General features: G+C 40.8%; 1 protein-coding gene across 5 annotated transcripts; it reads left to right on the forward strand.

The window, feature by feature from the left end:
- The first annotated feature begins 2,178 nt into the window (after positions 1–2,178).
- LOC123961601 (ras-related protein Rab-40C) lies at positions 2,179–27,556 on the forward strand. Of its 5 annotated transcripts, none has more exons than XM_046037108.1 (8): positions 2,179–2,487; positions 3,202–3,332; positions 3,456–3,609; positions 12,484–12,544; positions 14,790–14,850; positions 15,733–15,810; positions 20,593–20,815; positions 22,329–27,556. In XM_046037108.1, exons 3-8 carry the CDS (start codon positions 3,456–3,458, stop codon positions 22,601–22,603), a joined length of 852 nt encoding a protein of 283 aa, XP_045893064.1. In that variant the 5' UTR covers positions 2,179–2,487; positions 3,202–3,332; the 3' UTR covers positions 22,604–27,556. The 5 variants fall into 5 exon arrangements, with proteins under 5 accessions (XP_045893064.1, XP_045893054.1, XP_045893078.1 ...); XM_046037098.1 differs by having other exon boundaries at positions 2,179–2,436; XM_046037122.1 differs by having other exon boundaries at positions 2,179–2,436; positions 3,237–3,332.
- Positions 27,557–27,668: the final 112 nt, after the last annotated feature.

The following is a 27,668-nucleotide window of genomic DNA, read 5'->3' on the forward strand; positions in this document are numbered from 1 at the left end:
CTGTACAACATATCAGTACACCATGATACACAAATCTGGAGTAATGTCACATTGTTTTGTTTTTTCTTTACACAGTGCTATTATTCTTTCATAACTTGCATCTGTTTATTCCGTATTTATATATTTTAGCATTTATTTATGTCAGCTGTATGTTCATGTCTTGCACCTAATCCTACTCCTACATGTTAAATGCTAGTTGGCAATAAAGCTCCTTCTGGTTTTGATTCCGATAACATTTCAGGATATACTGTTTGGTGAGTCACATGGAAGGGCTCATATAATTTATAATTTTCTTTTACATTACTTTGAGATTAAACTAATATTACATTATTTTATTGACTTGAAGAAAGCAAACTAAATTTTTTATAAATCACCCCAAATTGGATGTATAAAACCTTTTGAAATCCACCGGGTCACCCGCTTTAGCTGTTAGGCTACTAAGCTGCTTAGATCGTGCATACCAATGTTTATACTTTTGTCAATATGGACATAGTTTACATCATAAGATCGGTTAGATTCTCCACAATTCAACTGATTAGTTCATTTTACGGAAACATTGAGCACCAAAGTATTAATTATTCACATTTACCAGCTTGGTAAAGGAATGACACTAAAGGTCTGTCCCATATACAGGTGCTGGTCATATAATTAGAATATCATCAAAAAGTTGATTTATTTCAGTAATTCCATTCAAAAAGTGAAACTTGGATATTATATTCATTCATTACACACAGACTGATATATTTCAAATGTTTATTTCATTTAATTGTGATGATTAAAACTGACAACTAATGAAAATCCCAAATTCAGTATCTCTGAAAATTAGAATATTACTTAAGACCAATACAAAAAAAAGGATTTTTAGAAATGTTGGCCAACTGAAAAGTATGAACATGAAAAGTATGAGCATGTAGAGCACTCAATACTTAGTTGGGGCTCCTTCTGTCTGAATTACTGCAGCAATGCGGCGTGGCATGGAGTCCTTCAGTCTGTGGCACAGCTCAGGTGTTATGAGAGCCCAGGTTGCTCTGATATTGGCGTTCAGCTCTTCTGCATTGTTGGGTCTGGCGTATCGCATCTTCCTCTTCACCCCCATAGATTTTCTATAGGGTTAAAGTCAGGTGAGTTTGCTGGCCAATTAAGAACAGGGACACCATGGTCCTTAAACCAGGTACTGGTAGCTTTGGCACTGTGTGCAGGTGCCAAGTCCCGTTGGAAAATGAAATCTGCATCTCCATAAAACTTCCTGGTAGACGGCTGCGTTGACCTTGGACCTCAGAAAACACAGTGGACCAACACCAGCAGATGACATGGCACCCCAAACCATCACTGACTGTGGAAACTTTACACTGGACTTCAAGCAACGTGGATTCTGTGCCTCTCCTCTCTTCCTCCAGACTCTGGGACCTTGATTTCCAAAGGAAATGCAAAATTTACTTTCATCAGAGAACATAACTTTGGACCACTCAGCAGCAGTCCAGTCCTTTTTGTCTTTAGCCCAGGCGAGAAGCTTCTGACGCTGTGTCGTGTTCAAGAGTGGCTTTACACAAGGAATGCGACAGCTGAAACCCGTGTCTTGCATACGTCTGTGCGTGGTGGTTCTTGAAGCACTGACTCCAGCTGCATACTGATTTTGGGGTTTTCATTAGTTGTCAGTTATAATCATCAAAATTAAAAGGAATGAACACTTGAAATATATCAGTCTGTGTGGAATGAATCATATACATTATACAAGTTTCACTTTTTGAATGGAATTACTGAAATAAATCAACTTTTTGATGATATTCTAATTATATGACCAGCACCTGTATAGGCAGGGCGAGTTCAGTGATTTAAGCAAATAAAAGCCCGGGCTATTAATTGATGTTTTAGGGTAATTATATATCCCAAATTTCACTTTGAGGAAACACTGACATTTCAGGGCTTTAATTTAATCCTATCATATGATGTTATGCCATTGTCCTGTGCCTCTGCACTGTATGAACTGAATCATCTTTGTTGTCCACATTCGCTTCACCATCTGCGTGTTGTTGACTGCAAACTTTGATGGACGTTTGTCTTTAGCCAACGTACATGCCGCTGCGTATTTCACCGTTAAAGGCAGCGTCCAATCATGGGGCGAGGTGGGCGGGGCTTGAAGCGAGAGGGCGGGAACAGAGGGGGGGATTGCAGCCGCTCTGGCAGCGGCGTATTCAGTGTTGTTGTGCGGCGCTGAGAGAAACCACAGACGGGATTATGATTGACTATAATGGAGAAACATGGGAAGAACACGGACTGAGATCACTGAGTACACGTACGGAGATTTGGACTGGACGTAAAGACGCCGCAGCCTTTTAATCACAGTGTTTTCTAGAGAGTTACAGGAATCTTTGTCATCCCGGACTGAAGAAAGACAAGGGGGCCCGAAATCACACGGACGTTGAAGTTGCGCTAGCTGTAAATACGAAAAGCCTTTTTTTTTCTCCAGTGGGAATCGACTTTTAAAGGGTAAAACAGGGTTATTTGTGGATATGTGTAGCGTGGCATAACGTGAAACTGTTGACAGTGTCTTTAAACAACTATCTCGTCTGAGTGCTTTTGCACTTTAACGTTCGCACCAGTGTTAACAGCTAAGCTAGCTGGCTAGCTCTCTGTTAGGGCTAGCTTGTTGTTCCCCCAGCAAGCTTCTCTTAATTGTGAACAAAAGACTAGAGTTACACCCTCCAACTTTGCAGTGCCTCTAGAAAATATATCCCAGCACATAAATTCGCTGATAAAGCTTATTATAATCGCCATTCCAGACAATAAGCATGTTTTTCTTCCCTAACTGTTAAATAGATTTTTTGCAATCCTTTAAGAGTCATCCCGTCCAGATCAAGCTTTAGTTACCCTTTGGATCTCTGTGCTCTTACTCTTTAATAGATGTTAATCTGTCACTACGATAACAGGTTTTTAGGGTAAAAAAGGAACTCTAGTCTCAGTTTTTTTGGTTACACTTATTTATAACTTGGCAGTCATCAGTTTGAAGAACAGTGCCAGTTGTTTACATTGGGTGAAGATTTGTTTTCCCCCCACGGAGGAAAGGAACTCTGACCAACTATTATTATTATCTTTTCACTTTGGCAATAAGGGTGTTTTGCTTTTCAAAATCTCTTTCAAAATTTTTGGCATCCACTTTGTAGGACATTCATGTGAGACTGTGTTTTGTTGGGCCTATTTTAGTCTGAAAACTACCTGTTTGCACACACTTTTGGAAGACCGTTAAAGTTACCCTGCAAAACAAGGACTTTGTGCTGGTGCACCGCCATTCAGCAAGTTGATGGGATAACAAACATTGCCTTTGTTTTTGTCAAGTGAGTAGAATAACACACAGAGGGGGGGGGGGGGGGGGGGGGGGGTTGGTTGGTTTACCCATCCTTGTGTTGACTGGGGAAGTTTAGTCACTCATCTTTACCATTTGCTGCCCCTGGACTCAGATGGGAGAGACGATGGGCAGCCAGGGCAGCCCAGTGAAAAGCTACGACTACTTGCTCAAGTTCCTCCTGGTCGGAGACAGCGATGTGGGCAAAGGAGAGATCCTGGACAGCCTGCAGGATGGATCAGCCGAGTCCCCATACGCTTACAGTAGTGGTGAGTCACTCTAATCTCAGCTGACTGGGACCTGTTGGCTCAGTTTTGCCCTCTTAGATGATGAGCTCCTTGTGTTGTGTCATACTTGTTTATCACAAAAGCCCTGAACATACTAGCTGTGCATTTTGCTGTGTGGACTGTGGAGAACACACAATGAGCTCTCTGACGCTTATAACACAGAGGATTCGCATGGAAGTAAGTCAGACAGTCATGACTGTACGTGCATTGTTGTTCAGTTAGTGGATAATTTCCTCGTAGTCTAATAACAAAACAATAGGTTTTAGACCTAAACATTAAACACTGAATATTTTCCAGTCAACGTCCTCCCCAGTTAACAGCTTCAGTGGTGTCCCAAAAAAATAAAGGAAGCTGCTAAACCAACTACAGCAAAATGCTTTGGTATTTGTATATACATGTATTTAAGCAAAAATAAATCCTCTCTAGGTCTGATTTAAACATTATTGGAGCTGATTGGATTAGGTTATCATTTGTATTATGCCATTGTATTGGTTTGTGTACCTAGTCTACCTTTAGCTCCATCCGCCATGCTGTGGAGGGATAGGCTGATGGAGCTGTGCCCTATCAGATGATCTCTCCCTGGGTGTAGGAGCTCAGATCACCTGGCTCTCTCAGTGCTTGTGCTCTGGGGCTGACAGCCACTATCTGATCACTGCCTGCTGCTGCTGTATAGTCAGCTGGTGGTCTGTAGCTGCTGTACATGCATACTCACACACCCATCAAAGTGAAGCCCTAGAAGAAGAGCTGGTAAAACACAGCTGAGTAAAAATGAAAGAATAAAGGACCATACCCGTGTTTTTTTAGCCCATTTAATACAAATAAAACACATTACTGTTAACCATTTCCTAAGTGCTAAGTAGGAATTACCATGGTGTTTATAGATTTTTAGAAAAAAATAGTGCCTTTTATTGTCATTTTACATATATACAGCGAAATTAGGAGTGCTAATTTATACTATACTATTTTCCCGTGTTTTGTCAAATAATGCATTTCCCCAAAGTAAAGGAACAAATAATAAATGTAAAAATAAAAAAACCTTGGGCGTGGGAGTAATCCATTTGGGCAGGTTGCTCTAATTAATTCTACATATGGAAAATACTTACTTACTTAACATACATCCTGTTATTGTTGTTTTTTTTTTGTAGTGGAAAGCACTCTGCACTGAAAGCTGCATTAGAGCACGCATAATAAAAACACACTGTTTTTTACTGTGATGGGTTACCTCCACACAGGCAGCTTTTTAAATGTCTGCTAATTCATTTTGCATGGAAAGCAGGAACAAAGTCACATTTAAAGCACTAAAATGCTGCAGAATGCTTTGGAAAATATTCAGCAGTCATTTAAATACTTTTGTAAATTGCAAAAACTCAGGCATGTTCATTAAAGAGCACAGTGGTTACTCCTTACTCTAATATGTAGTGAATGAATCCTGTGATGGAGTCAATCAGATTATGCTAATATAGCTTCTTTGAGTTTTGGAATAGTAATGAGGTGCACATCAGGGCAGAAAGGAAACGTGAACACATCCATCATATGTGTGCAGCCTAATTAGACTCTCTCCTCCACTTTAAACCACTGATCTAAGAATATATGGTGCTCAGTTATTTATTTCTTAAAAGACAAATCCTGCATGTGCACTGCGTTTTTTGTCAAAGATAATAACAGTCCTCACTCGAGATGCTGTTGTAGGTTAGGGGCTGACCGATATGCTTCGTTTATTGTATGTTAGACAAATTTTCCCGTTATCAAAAAGTTGCAGCTCCTCAGATTTGGATGTTGCACTTGGCCATAATTCAATTTCAAGAATATTTTGATTAACAGTTTAGCCCCATAGATGAATCCCTAAATATCAGATGAAGACTTCCTTTTCCTCCCCTTAGGTTGAAAGCAGCTGTTCATGAAAAATACATGAGTCAGCTTTTCTAATTCTGCCAAAGTGTGATGCTGCTTGTTGGCATTTGGCAGCAGTGTGAAGACCTTCCCAGGTCATGTGTTTTCAGACACCCAAAGTGTTTCATTTCAGCGGGTGATGGTGATTTAGAGAAGGAGCTTATTATTACAAATAAGCAATATGTCCACATTGTGGTTAAAGTATTACCCTATTCTGATTGTTTGTGGCTCTAATTGCAATTACTGTATGTACAGTAGGCTTTAGACAGTTAAATGTTTTCAGATATCCATTTTGGAGGCAAAAAGATCATTCAATCAGTCAAGATTAATGGTTTAAATCGTTTCTTAAGAAAAAAGACCAACTATTCACTGCTTGCAACTCAAGAATGGGAGGATTTGCTGCTTTTAAAACATTGTTAACTAAAAATCGTTGTTGGTTGTACAAAACAAGGGATTTTTCAAAATATTGTGATATTTTTATAAACCATATAATAAATCTGAAGAATCTACAGATTATAGCGCCACTTTACTGCCCAGTCCTAGATGAAACTTGGAAAGTAAACAGCATTTTAAAATGCATCTGCATTAGAGTGGTTGTGACCTTGAGGTTTCTGTACACCGAGCCCACGGAGAACCTGTCGTTCTTCTAAAGCCCAAAACGTGGGCCTGGCCATGCTCTAAAGAGTCTCTAAAAGAGGAAGATGTCCTAATTGATGTGAGGAAGATCAAATAGCCTTCAAACGGCTTCATTAAATATGGAGGGCAGAGTGGATCTCAGCTGAACACACTACAGATGGGATGTTTTGCTATTGATTTTCATCCCTGTGGCGGTGAGAGGTTAGCGTGGAGGGAAGGGGGATGCTCGAGAGGAACCTAAATATTTTAGGAGGAGAAAATCAGGACAAAAGAGCAGATTTTAATTGGATGATGTTGTCCTCAGGCTATGATTGGTTCCCTTTCTGATTTGGGGCAGCCAGCTGGGTAGACCCGTCTGTCGCATTTCCTCCTTGGTGATCAGTGATTGGGTGCTTTATTGAACAGACTCAGAATAGTGACTAGGCATAATGAAAAACATGTCATACATTGTCCCTTGTATTCGACTCAATGCAACTTGGAAAGATTTTTCAGTGTAGCATGTAGTTTTGGGGCGCTGACGGCTGAGAAAACAACTAGTTTAGTAGTCAGTTAATCACTTTAGTAATTTGTTAAAGCAAATATGTCAAACATTAGCTGGTTCCAGCTTCTGAAAAATTAAGATTTGCTGCGTTTCTTTGTCATGTAAGATTGTAAATTGAACATTTTTGGATTTTCAACTTAGCTTTAGAAAAAATAATAAATTTGAAGATGTCGCCTTAATTTTTCCTTGTTTAATAGAAAATGAATTGGCAACTGTATGGACAATCGTATATAACAGTAGTAATCTGTAAACACCAGGTTCCACGTTCTCAAATGTTAAAATTTGCTGCTTTTCGTCATTGTTTAGGATAGTAATCGGAATATCTTTGAGTTTTGGACTTAACAAAATGTCACCTTGGGTCCTGGTAAAATTGTAAAGAGCATTTTTCACAACTTAAATGGACAAAATAATGAATCATTTAATTACAAAGAGCACAAATGTTTTCTCCGACTAACAGTCCAAAACCCAAATGATTCATTTTAAAATCAAAGGAGGCTGGAAGAAGTTAATTCTGATCGATTAATCGACTAATCATTCCAGCTATGATTGTAGCTCGCATAATATAGCATATTTTCTAGACTTAACATTACAAAACTGTCGATGAAATTAGCACAAGAAAAAGTCTTTTGTTAGATCCAAGGAATTAAATATCAAGGTACTTCTTCTCACACAATAAGTCTAGAGATATAAAGGGATAGCTGTCTCAGTAATGACGGCTGGCTGACAAATCTCTATTGTCTCGCACTACGTATCATTATAAGAAGAACCAGCCCTTCTTCATTTTCACTGATGTTTAAAATAATTCATTCATTCCGACTAAATTCCTTTGTTTTATCACACCTTTGTCCTCCTTTTGTCGTTGTTGTTTTGAATTTCATAGTCAGTTGATGCTAGCCATCAGATAACACCAGCCGTGGAGGGGTGCAGCCAATTAAAATGCAAAAGCAGCTTGAAGGGAGCTGCGAGAATCTTTTTTTCATTCAGCACATTAACAATGGAATATTCCCCAGAGGGTCATGCAGGCACGGCGGCCCATTGTTTGTTTAACGACTGGCTGTTTTGACAGTGGCATAACCATAGACCGTTATCGCTGGATGCAGGCCAGTTCAGAGATAGATAACCCCCCCCCTACTGCCTGCCTGAAGGAGAGAGAAGGGTTTACAGTGTTGGTAGGTAACAAAAAAAGCTGAACCCAGTCTAATCCTCTTCAAAGATCCACACCGACTGTTATTTCAACAGAGCTTAGCTGTAAATGCAGTCTCGCTGCTGTTAAATCAGATTTTCTGCACTTTGCTTTCTGATTTCCCTATTTCATTTCTTCCTTCACAGCCTCTACATGTTGTTTACACCTGCGGACGTAATGTATTTCACACAGGACGCCTCTGCTTCCCACAGGATTTTTTGAGACTACGGTGTGTGTAGTGTGACCGATAAGAACACAAATAATACACGACTTTCAGCTTCAACACCATAACATGTAAAAATCAAAACTCAACGTTAATATTAATTATTTTAGTTCATGAAGTCACCTGTCTGTCATTAGCAAAAAACACAATGACTGTGAGGATGTAACTCATGTAAATCATGATTTGTTACACAATTTATTTAATATACTTAATTTAATCACAGTGTCACATCACACCAGTGTCTGCAGCTACACTTCCCCTGTCCTTGCGAATGTAACTTCCACTGTCTTCATTCTACACTAGAAATAGGGCTAATCAATAAAACAATAACTAATCATCGTGATATATATTTCTTTCTTATGACATAACAAATGTCCAACAAATGTTTTACTTTAATTTGTTTGACTTGCGAATGAAGTAGCACTTAATTTTTCTATCAAGATTATTTTGTTGAGGAAAAGGGACTGAAAAAAAGATTAATTTTACTTGTGCATATTTGTTGAAAATATTATTATCAAAATAGTTTTGCATGTTCTGCCTCTTCTGTTTATTCTGACCATAAAGAAGAAGAAGTTTAAAACCACACTTCGCTTACAGCGACGACGCAAAACACAACGTTAGAGGTCTTGTCAGAGGTTTCAAAATATTTTCGGTTCATTCTGAAACTATGGTGGGACAAATTAGACTGTCGGGCTGCCAAAGTCTCGCCAATTAATGTGAAACACTGAACTTCATGGTTACAACATACATTTACATTAGTCTTTACTGTTCTGGGATTTAGGCGTGTTGCTATATGATACAGCTACACAGTTTATAGTAAGGCTGTACTTTGGAAGATGGGGCAGTGGATAAGATCCATGCCTTTGGTGTGAGAGACCCAGGTTCAATTCCCTCTGTAACCCATCCACCAATGTGTCCCTGAGTAAGACACTTAAACCCCTAGTTGCTCCAGAGGCGAGCAACCTCTGATATGTATAGCAATTGTAAGTCGCTTTGGATAAAAGCTTCTGCTAAATTAATAAATGTTAATGGAAGAGCGGATTGCTTACTTAGTGTTTAACAATATACGATATATACTAGGAGGCAATATACAAAGATCATTCATATTGATGTAGCAGCCATACTCGTCTGGTCAGTGCTTCCGTGAACAGTTTCTCAATTGATTTTCTGGAAAATGTACAAATAATTAGGTAATTTGAGTACATATACTGCGAGAGTGGCCCACTCTTAGGCTTATTACTGCAGTGTTTTGTGCAGTGTCAACAAAAAGATGAACATTATAAGCTTCACAGATTTGAGCACGTTCGAAGAAGAAAATAAATTCTGCCGACTCCCAGAATAGAAGCAGCAGTATCCAGCTAAGACATCAGAGAAGCTATTGATCATCTGGGATATCTGAGAAATGGGAGGAGAGGAAGCACTTGGTACAAAGCCCTGCACTCACTCCAATTCAATTAGGCTAGCCTGAGCTCAGCACTTTAGCTCAGCAGCAGCTTTATGTTGCCTGGAAAATTGGAAGATATTGCTAATGTCGTTAGCCGGCAGCTGCTACCTGCCAGAGGCGGATTCAGTCGTGTGAGACTCTGGGAACTGGGAAGGCTCGCTCGCTCAGACATTAATGTTGTGTTAATGTGTTTTTTATTCTTACTGTTTAATGTTAAAGCTGACAGTTTACAGCTAAAAGAGCCATGCATTGAAACATACATCCATTTTGTGAATGTGCGAGGAAAGTTATGAGGTAGAATTAATATGCTGCTGAATGATGGGTTTGTTTGCAGAAAATTAATCAATGTCACTTCTTAAAATCATATTAGGGAATTATCTAGTAAATGTACAATCATATTTTTTTCTCAGATCTGCTGCAAATGCAATGTACTGTTCTCTATTTCACAGCTCAGCATTATTAGAATAGCCTTTGGGTAAGGGCACTCGGCTTTTGTCTTTATTGCAAAATAATTGATCATTAAACCTTTAATATTTTGAAAGGTTAAACATTTTGAAAAGCCCCAAAAAAACAGTGTTATAGTCACTTATTTACCCTGTATGTGGCTGTCAGTTACAAGCACAGTGATTCCTAAATCTTTAAAGATGTCTCACAAATAGAGTTTAATGTTTCTTAAACTGGTCACTGGTTTTTAGAACAACACACACAGTAATAGTAGTTACAGTAATTCTTGTGATTAAAATAGGTGAACTTTTATGGATTAATATTGTGTATATAGTATTGTCACTAAACAATGGGGCGGCTGTGGCTCAGGAGGTAGAGCGTGTTGGCCATTAATCGGAAGGTCGGCGGTTCAATCCCTGGCTCTTGGGCAAGATACTGAACCCCGATTTGCCCCTGGCGGCTGTTCCGCCAGTGTATGAATGTGTGTGAATGTTAGTTTCTGTTTGAGCTCAGTGTATGAATGTGTATGACTGGTGAATGCAGCTGTAGTGTAAAAGCGCTTTGAGTGGTCGAAAAGACTAGAAAGGCGCTATACAAGTACGGAGCATTTACATTTACATTTTAAACTGTAAAGAGAAACCATGTATACTTAGAAACTGCTAGTAACATAGTTGCCTTTTCATGATACTCATACCCTTTGCCTTCCCAAAAAGGACAACAATGGAAATAAGCTGTTTGGCTTTATTGTGTTTTTATCCTTTTGATTTTTTTGTAGTTGGGCATCTTTTGCTAGAGGCGCCAATTTATATTTACAGTCAATAAAAATGTTCTATCAATTGTTTGTTTGACTGACAAATAGAGAACTACAGAAAATTATTGGACTTATTCTTAAAGCAGCCAGTAAACACAAAACGTTGGTCAGTTTATCTCTTGTCTTGGTGGAAAGTTAACTGAAATAGCATTTAGCTGGTGAGCGTGTCGGGGCAGGGTGGAGACGCATTTTGTAACAAGTTTTTTTTCACAATCGCATCTTATGGTGCAGTGTGGAAAACACAGATTATCCAGTGGTTCACCTGCTTGCCCGCAGGTGGTATAAGGCTTAGTGAAAACCGTAACCTGGCGAGCACACTCGGGTGAACATGTGGAGACATGGGCTAGCAGGGTGACAGGTGTAGCAGTCGGACAGGTTTGTCAGAAAAGAGTGAAGTAATGAGCCAGAGAGATTTGTTAGCAGGCTGTACACCGCTGCCTCCGTCCTGACAGTTAAACTGCAAGCATGGTTTTTGTAACGCACATTAGAATTAGTTTAGTTTTTTAATTTCAGCATGGTAGCGGTGTCACTCTCTCTTGGATGGATTGATATGACATTTGGCTCAGACATTCACATCCCCCTCGGGATGAATTACTGTAATAACTTAAGTGATCTTCAGACTTTTTATCTAGCGCATAAACAAGCAACATTTTTATTTGTCCAATACTTTCATGACCAAATACCTGCAGAACTAATGACATTCCTCCAAGCCCCCAGGAAGTGCTCCGTGTTTTGAAGCCAATTTTACTAGAGGCCAAACCAGACATGTACCCATAGACTTGCATTATTAAAATGAGCTAAATGGTGGGTACGTTTTTTTGATCAGAACTTGATTTTATTTGCTCTAATAACATTTGGAAAGTCTAGAAGAGCTACATGTAAATCATTTTACACTCATTCAAGTTAGCAGAGGGCTAAACCAGAAGTCAACGCAGTAGAACATAAAAACCCCAAAGCCAACTAGCCTTTTGGCGGTGTAATTGCAGAGCAATTCTTACACCAAGTATAAAACACAACAACGTGGCTACATCTAGACTCGAGGCAGAAGTATAAATTGGCCTTAAGACGGTGAACATGGTAAACATTATAAAATTACTCACATGAGGTTTGCATTTCGCTCAAAGCACCACAGTTATGACCAGATTCTCATATTTCAGCTTTAAAATAAAAAAAGAATAAATAAATAAAAAACATGTCCACAGTCTTATTTTGTATTTCTATAAAATTTTACTTAAATTTAAAATCTACATACATATATGGCCGTTAATAGCAATCAAGAAAATGTGAAAGGGTGATCTCCACAAACAAATTCAAACGATGGCCGTCATCATGACGGTGAGGTTGATTAACTCAAACCGTTAATCAGTTATTCTACACTGGAGCTCAGTGATGTCTGTGAAAAGCAGGAACGGGAGCAGACTCTGGTGCCTGATTGTTAACCTTGATGAAAACAAGTCAGCGAGTCAGAGCTGAAACATCTCCAATGAGATGTCTTTTGTGTTGTCACCCGTAAAAACGCAGCTGTCATATTTTTCCGAAGCTAACCAGAGTTTACACTTTGATTTAATTTCAGTGGCTCAAATAGATGATGATCTCGGTATTGAAATCTTGATCGATGCTGGCCTTCCTGATGCGTCCATTTGCTTAATGCTGCTCTCTGTCTGCCCTTTGTCTCTCTGTCCAGGTATCGACTATAAAACCACCACCATCCTTCTGGACGGGAGGAGAGTAAAGCTGGAGCTTTGGTAAGCATCACTACTGAACAACCAACCTGTTGTTGTCTGTACAATGGAGAGTGACTGCTGCTCTTTTTCTGGCATGAAATCCCTCAGTACAGTGGTGTTCTAGACCTTTACGGGTTTGTTCAGCCAAATTGTTAAAAAATATGTAGTGTTTTTTGCTTTTATCTGCCCTGGTGTTGAATATCTGGTGGTGTTGAGTATCTGTCTCTTGCGGTGCTCATTGCATTGACAAATGACGCATGAACAAAACAAACAACATGTTTATCCAGCAGCAGTTACTGGATAACCCACAGACATAATCCTCAACTGTTTTCATGAGTAATGTCTTCTGTAGAACGTAGCTCCGATGAAAAATGATCTGTGTCGAGTTATATGGGGTTTGGCTTCGGTGACCGCCTTCAACTCAAGGCTTAGGAGGTGCAAGATGACACTTGACAACTCAACTCCTTAAAATCTTTTCTCTATGAATTTATTTAAGTGTCCTCATCCAACAGTTGGGAATCTTAAATGTTAATTTTGTTGGAGTTTAATAGGTTGATGTAACCTGTAGCGTCTCTGAGATCTCCTGCACACTTTATGCAGACTCTAGTAATGCAACGAAAGCAACTCCATGAATTTTCACCTCACGTGAACTTCTCAGCTTAGGAATACCCTCTTGTGTGATATTTTTTATTTATTTTTTTTATCAATAACGCTATTGGTATTTAAAGAAATAATGTAGCTGGTTTTAAAAAACTTGGCTTTAAAAAAACAATCAATTTAAAACTCTTGACATTTGTCTTAACGGTCTTTAAACAGTAACTTGGAACATTTTTCAATGGAAACAAATTCACATTCACCTGCCTTGTGTTGGGGTGGAGGCAGGAATCACAGAGGCACATATATCAAAAAACTTTTTTTTACCACTAAAGGTAAGTCTTTTCACAAAGAACCGTGAAGAAGTCGGATTTTCGGTTTGTTTTATGTGTGTGAATTTGACAGCTTGTGTTAATTCGCCCCAAATAGCTGGTGTGTACCGACTGTTCAGACATTAACTGTTAGAGCTGACTTTGTGCGTCTGCGTTTGTGTGACGGCTCAGACAATGACTGGAACCCTCCAGTCTTTTCTCTCTGTACGTTCATGAAGTGGATTCAAGAGAACTCCAGGATAAGCACAAATATTTTACTCAAACTCACACCGCCGTGGCTTCACCTAACATCACATCGCAGTGGGCAAAAATTACGTGAAGTGTGCCCACGCGCATCTGACTTTATATAGTCTTCCTGCGTCAAAATTTCGCTTCCATCTGAACCACATCTTCTCTAAATTGAACCTAACCTTTAACGTCCTAACTGACACTGACCAGCAGGTGGGCCAGCCATTATAAAACTCCTGTTATGTCACCAAACATTGTTCAAACACACAAAACGTTATTAGAAAATCTTGTGGAGGTCGTAAAGTTCCCAAAGAAGAAGAATATGTCAGGCTGAAATGGGGAACTGTGTATAAAATGATGCCCAGTGCATCTTGAATATTTCTGTTTGATGGAATGGTGCATCCATAAAAACATGGGTCTGAATATTTCACTCGGTATAAACACCACAGAGCTTCAATGAAGAGTTGGAACAACTTGACACAGAATATATCTGTATCTGATACAGTCGGACCTTGAAAGCTACTTCAGGGAAAATGGGTTTCATTTACATAATGCACGTTACATTTTAAAAGAGGCAATAGAGCAAAACAAAACACTAAGTAAGAAGGTTATATAATGGATAAGACATTAGAAGGAATCCTGTCCTTACCCTGTGCGTACTAATACATGCCTCACTAATAATCAGTGGAGATGCAGCAGATGAGTGTAGTTGTCAAGACACACGGCAGTGCAAGGCGAGGCCTGTTTGGAAGTAGGCCAAGGAATTCAGCAACACAGGGGAGAAGCAACGCCTTGTCTTCCCTGCGGAGAGAGAAATTTAAAGGCAGCCGTATGATGCAGACACTTCTTTATTTCTGCAGCCGCTGTCTGTCACACTCTCCTCACTGTTGTTTTACTGTCTCGATGCTTTCTTTTATTATCAAACTCTTTACCTCATCCTCTGCTTCCCTCCCACTTCTATCTCTGTCGCCGTCTGTGTTTGTCTTGTGTCTCATGTCAGGCCCGTGTTTCGTCCTTGATGCTCATAACTACCACTTTTCTAGTTAGGTTTTACTTCCTGGCAGCTGACTATTAATCTTTCTTTCTTTCTTTCTTTTCTCTTTCTTCTTCAGGGACACATCAGGACAGGGGAGGTTCTGCACCATCTTTCGCTCATATTCCCGTGGGGCTCAGGTGAGGAACAAACAACCAAAATAGACAAGCGGTCAACCGATATGGCTTTTTCAATGGCCAATGTAGGGCTGCAGCTAACGATGATTTTAGTATTCAAAGCTTCTATAGATTATTTCATCGATGCGTCGTACTTTTGCTTGTGACAGAGTTGTTGTTTTCATTAGCTTGAAATAATCCCATCCCATACTTTGGACACTTTCTTCTTTGTCACTCGCTATTTTCTTTCTCTTCCTCCACTTTGCAAACACAGCGGCATCATAATCACGTCGTGTTCACAGCGTAAGCGCGATGTGTGCCAGTAATAAATGTCTGTGTGAAACAGTGTGATGTATAGTTATATTAATTAAACGAAGCGTCAATGCAAAGTATTTGCGTCGAGGCATTTTAGTAATCGATGAATTGATATTTAGAGAACTGTGCGGACGATGGCTGATATCAAAGCAAAGACATGTCATGTCTTAATCCATTATTCATGTTACAGTAACATGTTGTTGTAGATGGAAGCTCTATTAATGAATGAAATAGAAACATACATTGGGTTCTGCTGCCGATTTTCAGAGCGTGACTGGTGTTTAAGGGAGAGTGGGTTACGTCATTCGGCTGCATTATACTCTACAATACAACTATATATTTAACCCTAGCCAGTAATGGTGTTAGATTAGATCTGCTGTCATTTAAGGCCTTTTGAATGCAGGTATCAGCCGATTTAATCGATTTATCACTAAAATAGACTCATTTGGAAACTGCTGCATGAAGTAAACCTGCGTGACTTGATCTAAAGGTCCAGGTTTTGGCCTAAGGGGTTAAGGACAACATGACTCTGTGCTGGCTGCACAGATTCCACGTTTACACACCAGCTGTTCTGTGTGTGTCTGTTCTCAGGGGATCCTGCTGGTGTATGACATCACTAACCGGTGGTCATTTGATGGAATCGACAGGTGGATCAGAGAGATTGATGAGGTGAGTTTTAGCGATGGATGAATGCATGATTGGTTTGATGAGGTGTGATGGATGTTTGCAGGATTGTTATTTGGTCATATCCAGCTTAGAGCCCAAACAGGTATCATACTTGGGGAGGTAGGTGAAAACATTTAGACATGAAGTTTAGATTCTGGATCACAAATCTCAGGTTTAGGTAGTGCTCCAAAGCAGGATAACTTCAGAGGATCAGATTAAAACAGCCTTGCCTAATGACCAATCAGGTCACTGCGATGGGAAAAGTAATTAAGAGCAAAAGAGACCTTCTTATAGATCACTTTCTTCGACAATTAACCCCTCTCTAAGCCACGCCCTGAATATGGAGCTGGCCAATCACAGCGTAGTATAGGACTCTCTCTACCTGTGGTCCGACACGGTCATGGCTGCGCTCTATTGACTCTAATGCAAGCAATCCAAGATATGGTCAAACGCTGTTCCTGAGGCACTTGTAATAGTTACAGTTGCTACCCAGAGAGATTGAAAGAAGAAGTGCGATTTATTCTTAAAACGCTTGCTAACATACTGCTGAATGTAATGTTATGTAGCCCTACTGTTCTGCTTTTTAATGATTGCAAAAGCGAATAAGGACCTACCCAGCTGTACAGGAACAATGTTGATCCTTAATATCATTGTACCTCTTTCTCAGTAGTCAGTCATAATACGGTGCTTCAGTTTTACTCTGTGATCGGTAGGCTTTAGCTTCTGTCTTTATTTTTTTCACGTCAGTTTGACAACCTACAAATGCACAATGCAACTGCAAAGCTGTTTGCTTATTTCACTGTTTCCAAAAATTATGTAATATTTCTCCAGGGAGTGCAGTAATAGACAGTGGCAGCGCCGTGATAAAAGTCTGACGGTCCCCTTTGGACAGTTTGTCCAGGGGAGCGTGGCTTAGTGAAGGGTCAATTATGTCAAGAGATGGAAGAAAGGACTTTTTTTTTTTTTGTCCACTCTTGGTTTAAAACGATGCTTCTAACAGACAGAGATAATTTCCTGCACCAACCGCCATAATAATGGTGACTATAGCTGTTTTTCTTTCACTCCTGACAGGTTTCCTGGCAGTGTATAGATAGCTTTTACCCAAAGTTAACTTGGGTTGGGTATCAAGAACTATTATCAATTTTTTTTTAAAACGTGGATTCGAAAAGAGACGTGCATCTTCAGATCTACTTGTCGGTTTACTTTAACTTTTTTCATATTTCATTGCCTACCGATTGAACTGCAGTGAGCATTTTACATTCCATAAAAAAGTCACTTTTCTTCCACGTGAGAAGAGAGATTGTCGTTTCAATTCCTGGACCGTGGCGGACCGCAGCGAACTCTCCAAAGTTTGGCTTAGCATCACTAAAAAAGAGCAAAACAGCAAAACGCAACAGCTGCAGTAAGGAGGTTTGGTGCGAGGGAGGAAGCAGCTCCGACATGACGAAGCGTTTCCTTTCAACACAGCGTGAATCTGAAGGAACGCACCGTGTTCAAGGTGTCGCGCTCCCCCAGCTACAATGACGCCCCAGATATAGCTAACGCTAACAGTAGCAACATCTCAGGAACAAAACTGAAGGGAAACGAATGATGTCTACAAATGACTCAACACATATATTTCTTAGAGACGCCACTCTTGTGCAGAGACTCATTTCACTTTAGCCATGAAGGGGAAGATGAAGGTGACCGAGCGCTGACAAGATCTGTAGTGAAGGGTTTGGAATCATTGCCGAGATTTGATAAGAACCAGATTTGGAGAAATTAAAACGATACCCAACCCTAAAGTTAACTGAGCCAGTTAACTTCTCATTCAAGTAACTCTTTGTTTCTCTCTGGGAAAGGTTCACGAGAGGGCAGGACTGTTGGCAGTAAAACAATATCTTATCCAGAAATCAGCGTGCTCCTCAAGAATGAACCATGTTCAGGACTTCTTGTGCTCGTATTTTATTGCTGTAATAGTCCAGCTGGATCTTCTTATGATTCTGCTGCGATGGTGGAAGTGTGATGTTTTTTTCTTTTAGACTCCAGCAATTGGAACAGTGTTCCCGTTTGATAGGACAAAGGGTCAGTGCAACGAGTTAAGTGAATCACTTAAGACAACCTGGGTGTTTGGGCTACTCTCATCATGTCCTTCCTGCTGATTTAGGAACAAAGAGGATGTGTGTGTGTGTGTGTGTGTGTGATATTTTTGGCCTGTGGAATGTGTGTTTCAGTTTGGCCTTTCCTGCTCCACCCCCACAGATGCGGTGTGGTCGGACACTTTTAAGGACAGAACTAAAGTAGAGATGGAGGGATTTAAAAAAAATAAAAAAAATCTGTGGATGATGAAAGTTAAACGGCGTGTAGAGAAGAACGAAAACAGATGTAGTTTCTTTAGGTTTAATCACTGGTTATGTCTTATATGTGGAAAGGGACAAATCTTCACATCTGAAAATTGAACTGAAAATATTTGGGATTATTGTTTTATAAAATTGCTCTTTTAATGTGTGCTAAACATTACAGATTATATTACTGTTGAATATTTTTCAACGCATATATTTGTACTGTACATAGTTCTTACTTTCACACAGCGTCTTGGTTCATTTTATTTCACAACACTAGGGAAAATCCCCTTGCATGTACACATGAAGAACTCTTATGCCACGTTCAGACTGCAGGCCAAAGTGACACAAATCTGATTTTTTTATGACAGTGTGAACAGGCCAAGCCACGTTGAAAATGATCTTTTCCAGTTCGGTCCAAATCCGATACAGATCTTTTTAAATGCGACTTTGATGCTACCTGTCCGAGCGGACACAGTGGGGAGAGGGAGAGAGAGACGGAGGGAGTGTGTTTTGGGGCAGTTGCGTTGTACAGCGCCAGAAACCGTAAAGAAAAGAACAGAAAGTTGTGAACACTTGTCATAATTTGGGAGAAATGTGATCCGTGAGAGGACAATAAAAAAACATCAGTCTCCCGTCAGCTAGCAGGAGATGACCTCTGTTTACTTCTTTAGCCTGCAACAGCGGGCTGCGTGTGACGTCGTGTTGTTCTTCTGCGCATGCGGGTCACTTTCAGGCCGCGGACAGTTCACACTCAAGTCTGATCCGGGCCACATTTAAAAAAAAACAGTGTGAACTGTCAAACAAAAAAAACTGATCTGGGGGAAAAAAATGGCATTAAGGCCTGCAGTCTGAACGTAGCCTTAGAGAAGTGTACAGCTGATTTGTGTTGGCTCTGAAGAGAAAAAAGAGTTGACTGTGATTCATTGATATTTCTCACAGTGACAAAAAACATACCCACCCACATCAGCAAAAAGCTTTTATCGTCCCCACTGGGAAATTTATCTAGCAGCCAGAAACACAGAATAAAATAAACAATAAAATACATAAAACATCATCATTAAACTATGTCAAACATGACCACAAAAACTTAAACCTTCCACACGTGTAACAACACATCCGTATAGCAGCATTATCGGTCTAATAATTAATAGTTAAAACAACATAATCACCCAATTATTTTAAATAAAATACTTAGAGAAATGTCTGGACCTAACCCAACATTCATCCCGAGGGTAGGAGCTCAAACTCTCCTTACAGTTGACATGAGAGGCCTTTGAATTTGCGTTCTTGTGGAAAATGTGAGACAGATCGGGCAGTTCGACGCCAATGGTCTTACTTGCCAATGGCAAAATACAAACCGTCTGTAGAAACCCTCAGTATTTGCTTCTCCTGCTTTTTCCACCACTGTCACTGCTGCCGCTACAGCTGTTACTGTTTCGTCTGTGACTGCTGCTGGAACAAGACTGACCTCAGTGGACAGACTCTGAGAACGAAAATCCAACAGGGAGGAAGCTCTGAAGAGAGGCTGATGAGCGGTGACAGTCAGGAGGAGAGGCGCCGGCCTCTCGCTGCCATCATGTTTCATTCAGTTTGTCAGAACAGATGGAGATAAATTGGAGAGCCCTGAACCTAAGTGGCAGGACAAGATGCACGCTGCCTCCTTTTGAGAGCTTGTTGAATTAATAACAAGCCTGCGCTGGTCATGTTGAATGAATCAACTGCAGATACTTTATAGCTGAGATTTTTCTAATGTAAAAACAACCAAATATCTATATGTCCACCATATTTATTTCACAAGAGCAGTGATTGGTCCGCTTGCAGTGGTTTTGTTTTCTCCTACAAGTTTCATGGGGTGAAAGATTCTCACATTAACACACATCTAGCAAAGACGTCTCGGCCCTGCACGCTGCTCACCACAGTCACTGTGCTCTATGAATGAAACAACATGAACATGCTGACTGCAAGGCAATCACTCTACTGTAAAAAATAAATAAACTTCGACTACAAATCCAGCTTAATGAAATTTTAATCAGGTTCCACACTTTTCACACAATTTCAGTAACTGTTAAGATGTCTCGCTCTGGATCAAAATGTTGACCGTCCCTTAGCCTTAACTCGAGCATGCGACCAAAGTAAATATTTTATTGTTTTATATTTAACCTTTTATTTATGGACGGTAGGTTGGCTGAGCATATATGCTCTACAACTCTTCTACAGCTCAGTAGAACAGAAGAGAAAGACAGAGTGAAATTAATAATCAGAAAGCAAGCAAATACTAAGGTGAAAGCAAGCACAGACAGGCAGAGCGGTTATTGAGAATGTTCCTAAATTATTATATTACACAGAGGAAAAAGGTTTGTTGATATAAAACAGGTTTGAATGTCAAAACAAATATTAGATAATAGAAATGCAGCTATCAACAGGCATTTATTCTGTCATCCATTTGATTTTTCCTTCCCAGCATGCTCCAGGCGTACCTCGAATACTCGTCGGTAACCGCCTGCATCTGGCCTTCAAACGGCAAGTTCCCACCGAACAGGCGAGGGCGTACGCAGAGAAGAACGGCATGACCTTCTTCGAGGTGAGCCCTCTGTGCAACTTCAACGTCATCGAGTCCTTCACCGAGCTGTCGCGCATCGTCCTGATGAGGCACGGCATGGAGAAGTTCTGGAAGCCCAACAGAGGTGAGTGGACGGGTGGGGGAACAAGCGGGTACACCAAAGAAATTAACCAAAACAGTGGAATGAGCACAACACAGCAACTTGTCAAGCATCTGCTGTGATTACAGAGGCGTGCTGAGTGGCTTTTAGACAGAATTCAAGACACTCTGTACCAAGATAGTCGCCAGATGGAGGACACACTCCCTCGTTATGCTAATGAGTTCTCCCTCATTCCCGCCTTTATTTCGTCTGCCTCATTTGTAATTGCACAGGGAAGCAGGTGGAAGTGATGTCCTGCTAACCCTCAAGAGAATTAATTATGAACTGACATCTACATCCACACTACTACAAAATTTTGTTCCAACACCTAACAGAGAAGTTTGAAAACGCTGCTGACCCTGTTTTCATTTTAAAACTCCGGGGTAGCGTTATAGGGCGGATGAAAAACGATGACACAGACGCTCACAATTGTGTCTGTCTTTTCAATCAAAGCAAAGCAAAAACACAATGTTATTGACAAAGGTTTAGTTTTGGTATTTATATTAAACTATTTTGTGCTGTGCAAATGATAACAATCGCCGTATTTGCTTTGCTACGACTCCCAGTCTGTTTTCCGCTTTGTACTCCCGTATTACTTTCAGTAACAGTTCCACCTCGTCGTTGGTCAATGCAAAGAAATCTCTGGTGTGGTTCTTTGTCGTTGATATTCTTCGTTCATCTCTAGTAGTATTTTCTTCTTTCGCAGAATCTTCTGCAGCTGTAAAATAGATAATCCGCTTCCTGTTTACACCGGCAAGCACATGCCCAGTAGGAGTGGGAATCTCTGGGCAAGTCACGATTCGATTACAATTCAGAGGGCTGCAATTCGATTATAAAACGATTATTGATGCATAATTTTTTCTATACAGGATCCCTGGATAATTACTAAGCATTTAATTTGAGCATTAAAATCCAAAAGAAACATCTCCTAATTAGCTTTAAAGGACTAGTTTGCGCACCACAGACGGTCCGGGCGCTGCACTTCCCCAAGTTCCGCCTTTTGTCAACATTACGTTATCGATTAACATTTAAATAATTGATTTTTAGACATCTGTTAATCGATTCATAATCTTTCACATCTGCACTGCGATGCATCTAAGAATCGATTATTTCTCCCACCCCTAATGCCCAGTGTACGTACGAACAGCCACTTCTTGCGTTTTCAGTCGTTATATGGACGGAGATCAATTCTGACACGCAGCTAAAACGCTGGTGTGGTCGTGTTAGTGTGGATGTAGCCTCAGGCTTGTTGTATTGAAACTCAGCCTGGACTTTATTTGTGTCTGAAGTGCTTCACCTGTTGAGACTGAAGTCAGTTACCTCCTTACCCTGTCTGTGGCTCTCAGCTTTAAGCCCATTGGTTCCTTCTAAAAATAAAAAAAAAACACCTCACAAATATTTTAAATCTTCAATAATTATCAGACTTTTGTTTCAACACAGTTCACAGACGCTGCGCTGTGGAGTTCAGCCTTTTCACCTCCTCCCTCTCTCTCTGCAGTGTTCACTCTCCAGGACCTCTGCTGCAGAGCCATCGTGTCGTGCACGCCGGTCCACCTCATCGACAAGCTCCCGCTGCCCGTCGCCATCAAGTCCCACCTCAAGTCCTTCTCCATGGCCAATGGCATGAACGCCGTCATGATGCACGGACGCTCTTACTCGCTGGCCAACCCGGGCGGCGGCTCCAAAGGCAATAGCTTGAAGCGCTCCAAGTCCATCCGTCCGCCGCAGAGCCCGCCGCAGAACTGCACCCGCAACAACTGTAAAATCTCCTAATAAACGGCGTCCCCGAGGGGTCCGTAGGAGACGACGAATGATCGACAGCATGGGATCAGGAGACGCATGTACAGGATGTTGTTAGTTGGAGGAAAATTGCACATCCCTGAACCTGAAGAGCCGAAGAGCAGGAATGACGGATAAAGGGATGAGCGAGTGCTTCTACATGAGGTCATGTTAGAGAATATGAGCTCGAATGGTGCCTCGACAAGTCGTCGGAGAACGGCGACAGACATTTTGGTCTCCACAGACCTGATTCTCACTACTCCCAACTGCTAGAAAGAGAGAACGAGACTCCAGATTCACTCTGCTGGAGTGTAACTACATGTACAGAAGTCCCTCACCAACTCAAACAACCATATTTAGTTACTCTACAAAACGCACGCCACTCAATGTGCATCACAAAAATCACCTCACGATCAATTCTTCGCTTGTATGTCTTTCTTCTGTCTGACACCTTTTTCTGTCCACATCTCGGCTTATTTGATATTTTAAATGACCAATAAGCTAATGATCAAGACACTAGTAACCAGTCAGTCCTTTTATTGATCGTTGTTTATCCTCAGCTGGATGTGTTTCAACACTTATTGGAAGTTCAGATGTTTTAGTTGATCCACAGGCAACACTTGATGAATGAAGGTTCCCATCTGGTGTTGCAGTGGAGGTCTGACCGCGCCCTAAAATCCAGAAAGACGCGACCTGAACCAGATCTCAGGTCTAGACTTGCTAGTGTGCCTTGAGTCCAAGTCCGTTCTAAGTTTTCCGTTTCTTGGTTTAGTATAAACGAAGCGTAAGCAACAAAAATACACATGCTGCATTTTTAATGTTCACCTGCAACAAACTGGCTAAAAGCACGAAAACATCCCAGTCACCGGTTCACTTAGATTTTAGATATTATAATTCTGTGGTTTACGCTGCCTCCTCTTTGACGAGAGACGCTCGTTACCATTAATACCACTTAACCCTATAAGTAGCCAGAAATTAAGTTTTTAACTTGATGCAAAGTCCAGACATTTTTCAACAAGGCGAAACGAACAGAAGACGTAAAACAGAGTGAGCAGTAGATATTCTGTAGTTTTCATATTGATGTTTTGGCTCTTTTTACCTATAAAGCTGAAGATACACGGAGCAACTTTTAGAGCAATGTTGCTGTCAATGGTAATGAGTAAAGATTACTACCGTAATCCCCTTCTCCCGCCACTCCGCAACCCTCCCCGCACCGCCGCTATCTGTTCAAAACATAATCGGACTTGCCACCAGCAAGATTGCCCAGCAACATTGCTCAAAAAGTTGCCACGTGTATCATCAGCTTTAAGAGCTTCTGGGAGTCTGGAGATGAGATGGAGAAGGAAAGCTTCACCTTTGCGTCACGCAGGTTTTCGTCACACCCTCCTCCTCCTGTCTCCTCTTCTTCCTTTCCCCTCTTCTTCCCTCTCTGCCAAATGTTTAGGGACTCTTCTCTTCACGTTCTCAGATTTCACGCCTCACGTGTCATGTCACACCTGCTACATGCAGCGGGAACACGCACACGCCACCGCCAGTCCTGGCTAATTTAATACAACACACACAGTTCACTCAACTCTGTCTGCTCCCTCACAGTGATACTCCACTCAAATTCTGTTTTAAGTTTCTACTACTGATCCGAATAATCCCTGATTCACCAAAATATGTATAAATAATAACTCCGTAGTAGGAGTGTTTTTGCTGAAAGAGTGTTTTGAACATACTGAACTGGACTAATCGGTCAGTTCAAAGAAAAGTAATAGTTTTTCTAATCGTTTAAGTCATTATTTCAAAGCGAAATGCTGAAGACTTGCTGTTTCTAGCTTCTCCAGTGTGAGGATTTGCTGCTTTTCTATTTTTATAGTATTTTAAACTAAATATCTTTTGAGTTTCAGACAGTTTGTTGGAACAAAAAAACAAGACGAGATGTTATTTTACCCTCTTTTCTGACATATTTTTTAGACTAAGTGGTTAATAAAATAACAAATAATTGACAGATTATTTTATAATAAAGCTAATTAATAATGTAGCCCCAAATATTTAAAATGGAAACAAAACCACAAACCTTTTAAGCCTACAGAGTGTTTGATACTGAAAACAATTTTGGGTGGAATATCACTTTAACTGTCCTGTGCCACATTTTAAAACCAGTAAACACGCAGTTGCCACACCTGTTGCATTACCCAAGCCTCAGTTTCTCTGTACTATGTAGAGTCCATCCCTCCCATCCGTGGTATGCACTAATGTGTCCTCCATACGTTCGTTTCAGCGATGGATGTGGAGCGTGAGGTGAAGGGAAGAGCAAATATTTGAGGCTGTCATGAAAAGCGTAGCTCCTGGCGATGATGGTGAAAGCGTCAGTGGAAAGGTCTTGACGGGCGTGAACAGAAAACCGGTCAGAGTAGCTGGACGGGATCAGGTAACGCAGAGGCAGGAGCTGTCAGGTAAAGTGGAACATTTCACGTGTTGACGGTAAACAGTGAGCAGTGTCTTCCTCTGAATGTCGCACTCTCCCCTTGAGGGACCAAACTGGCGGGTTTTGCACGTCAATAAGTGAAGCATGATAGTGATATTTTATCCATTTTGTTTTTTTGGAGCTGAAACTGTTTCTAATGGATCGACAGAAGTATTTTAACTTTCAGTTATTTGTTCAAGTGAGTTTTCAAGCAAAAATACTAAACATCGGCTGTTTTATTATTATAAATTGTAAAGATTTGCAGCTTGGTTTGTTGATCAGACAAAACTGGCATATATCAGGCTTTGGAGACACAGTTGTAGTAATTTAGGACTTTCCGTGAGATTTGTCACCTCAAGATAAATATAAGCTGTGATTAACAAGCTTTAAAATATCAGCCGTCACCTGTTCTCACTCTGTGCTGCATTCAAGTCCAGTGGGAAAGACAGAAACAGGTGGGCGAGTTGGTAATATTAGTCAACAACAAGGAAGCCTGTGGCTGGTGGTTCGTGTGTGAAAAGGTGATCTGACTGAACCAAGGTCGAACACGTGAACTCTTCCGATTTGCTGCTTTTTAAACGACTCTGACTGGATCTCCCGCAGGGATTAATGCATCTCGTCGTCTCCTTCTCTCTCTCTCTCCCTCTGTTCTGCGCCGCCGCCGCCTCCGCATGCTGTCCCATGATTCATAGCTGCTGAATAATAGATGCTCTTTTTGTAAATCTCTGGAGGGCTTCATCATCAGCACGCCCCTGCTCCGTCTCCACCTCGCCGCTCTTTCCTCCTCCTGTCTTCTACACTGGTTTATTTCTTCGTCTTCACCAGTGGTCCTGCTTTCTGTCTTGTTTCCTTTCTATATAGAATTCGCCTGCTGGCTTTCACGCCACATTTTCTCCTCAGGTGTTAAGTGGGGTTGTCCCCCTAAACCCGGTCCAGTCCATTCAGCCCACTCCTCTGTCTAATCTCAGGGAGCTGTCTTTGCCTCCAGACTCGTGCGGTGAAAACGCTTTAGAAAGAGACTTCCACTGATCCAGAGTCAGATTAAAGCAGTGTAGCCAAGACCAATCTATTAACTTGCTTTAGCCCGTTTACTACACATGATCAGTGGGCCCGGTTCTGCTTGTGGCCCTAAAGCTCACTCGCTGGTTGCACATGTTCAGAGTTCAGATTTTTTATTTTTTTTCACGGTGTTTGTTTTGAGGATGTTGATGTCTGCGAGTTTCTCCTCCACTTTGGTCCAAACTGAAAATATGGATTGTGTTTGGATGGATTGTGATGATTCAGACGTTTTTGTTCACCTCGGGATGAACTGTAATAAGTTTAGTGATCCTCTGACGTTTCATGTAGCGCCATCATCAGGTTCAACATTTTCATTTGTCAGACACTTTATTTTATGAACAAATACCTGCAACAACATTCCCATCAGCCTCAGCTGTTCTTTTTTGGTTAGTGGCAATTAGCAAAGATTAACATTTTAAACATTATACCTGCTAAACATCAGCACGTTAGCGTTGCCGTGGACTCTTCGTAATGTCCATGATACATTGAGCTGTGAGAAGACTCGGAAGAACACGTTTATAAATAGAGATGCATGTGATTTTGTAGTAAATGGGTTAAAATCTGTAGAAACGCACGGTTTGGTCGTAAAAGGAGGGTTAAAAATGAACTGGTGTCTGAGCATTTGGTTCATGGCTGCGGTCTCCACGTGTCCCCTGGTTTAAGGGCGAGATACAGGTTTAGAAACAGCTGACACAGGCCGCACACCTTGTATTTTGTGTTAGCGTTAGATTCCTCACCACCCGTGTTTTTAAAAGTCTGTAAAATGAGCCCGAAAAAGGAATTTAGCTCGAGCTTGTTGCCAAGATTTTATAAAAAGAGGTTTCCCTCTCTGTGCTGAACAGGAAAAGGCCTTTATTATTGTTGTTGCTGCTGACTCACAGAGCATAAAAACCCTCACTGGGTGCAATGATATCGTTTTGTTTGATATTGTACATCCATCCTCTTTGTGTTACGTGATTACAGATGTTTTCCTCACATGATTTTTGGTTTTACGTGTCTCCTCTTTGTTTGTTTTGTTTTGTATGGAGCCCCTCAGTGTTTGTGAACCCCTTTGCAATGATTGTGTTCCTCCTGAATTGAGTTTGGATTATCAAAGACATGTTGGGAGATTCAGGGATGCCCTCTGATATTGCCTGTTTGTGGAAGTGTTTGTATAAAAGAGCAGACTGTTGTGATGATGACGACGACTTAAGACGCAAAAAGAAAAAGAAGAAAAACGCCTGTAAAACACTATTCTGGGTTTTTTGGTTAAAAGCTGCTGATTAATCTGGTGTGTGTGTGTGTGTGTGTGTGTGAGAGATTGTGTGTGTGTGAGATTGTTCTTCAAACATCAAGCTGAACATTTTATCTTTCTTTTTTTTAAATTATTGATTGTACAGTTTCAAGGCGAGGGTATGAAGAGAGACTTTTTCACAATAAAAATGTTGAATGTTGGAGTCAAGATGTCGCTGCTTGGTGATTTTTAGTTGGACTGCCGCTTTAAAAAAAAAAAAAAAAGGAGTTTATGTGGTGTTTCTTTTTGGGAAGTTGCCGCCATCTACTGGAAAC

This window comes from Micropterus dolomieu, linkage group LG02 (genome assembly GCF_021292245.1).
Source record: "Micropterus dolomieu isolate WLL.071019.BEF.003 ecotype Adirondacks linkage group LG02, ASM2129224v1, whole genome shotgun sequence".
NCBI lineage: Eukaryota > Metazoa > Chordata > Actinopteri > Centrarchiformes > Centrarchidae > Micropterus > Micropterus dolomieu.

Excerpts from the sequence above, each read along its gene's own strand:
- LOC123961601 (XM_046037108.1), top strand. The coding sequence starts at position 3,456 with ATGGGAGAGACGATGGGCAGCCAGGGCAGCCCAGTGAAAAGCTACGAC. Across the intron at positions 12,545-14,789 it reads AGAGTAAAGCTGGAGCTTTG|GGACACATCAGGACAGGGGA; the intron begins GTAAGCATCACT and ends TTTCTTCTTCAG. Across the intron at positions 20,816-22,328 it reads GTTCTGGAAGCCCAACAGAG|TGTTCACTCTCCAGGACCTC; the intron begins GTGAGTGGACGG and ends CTCTCTCTGCAG.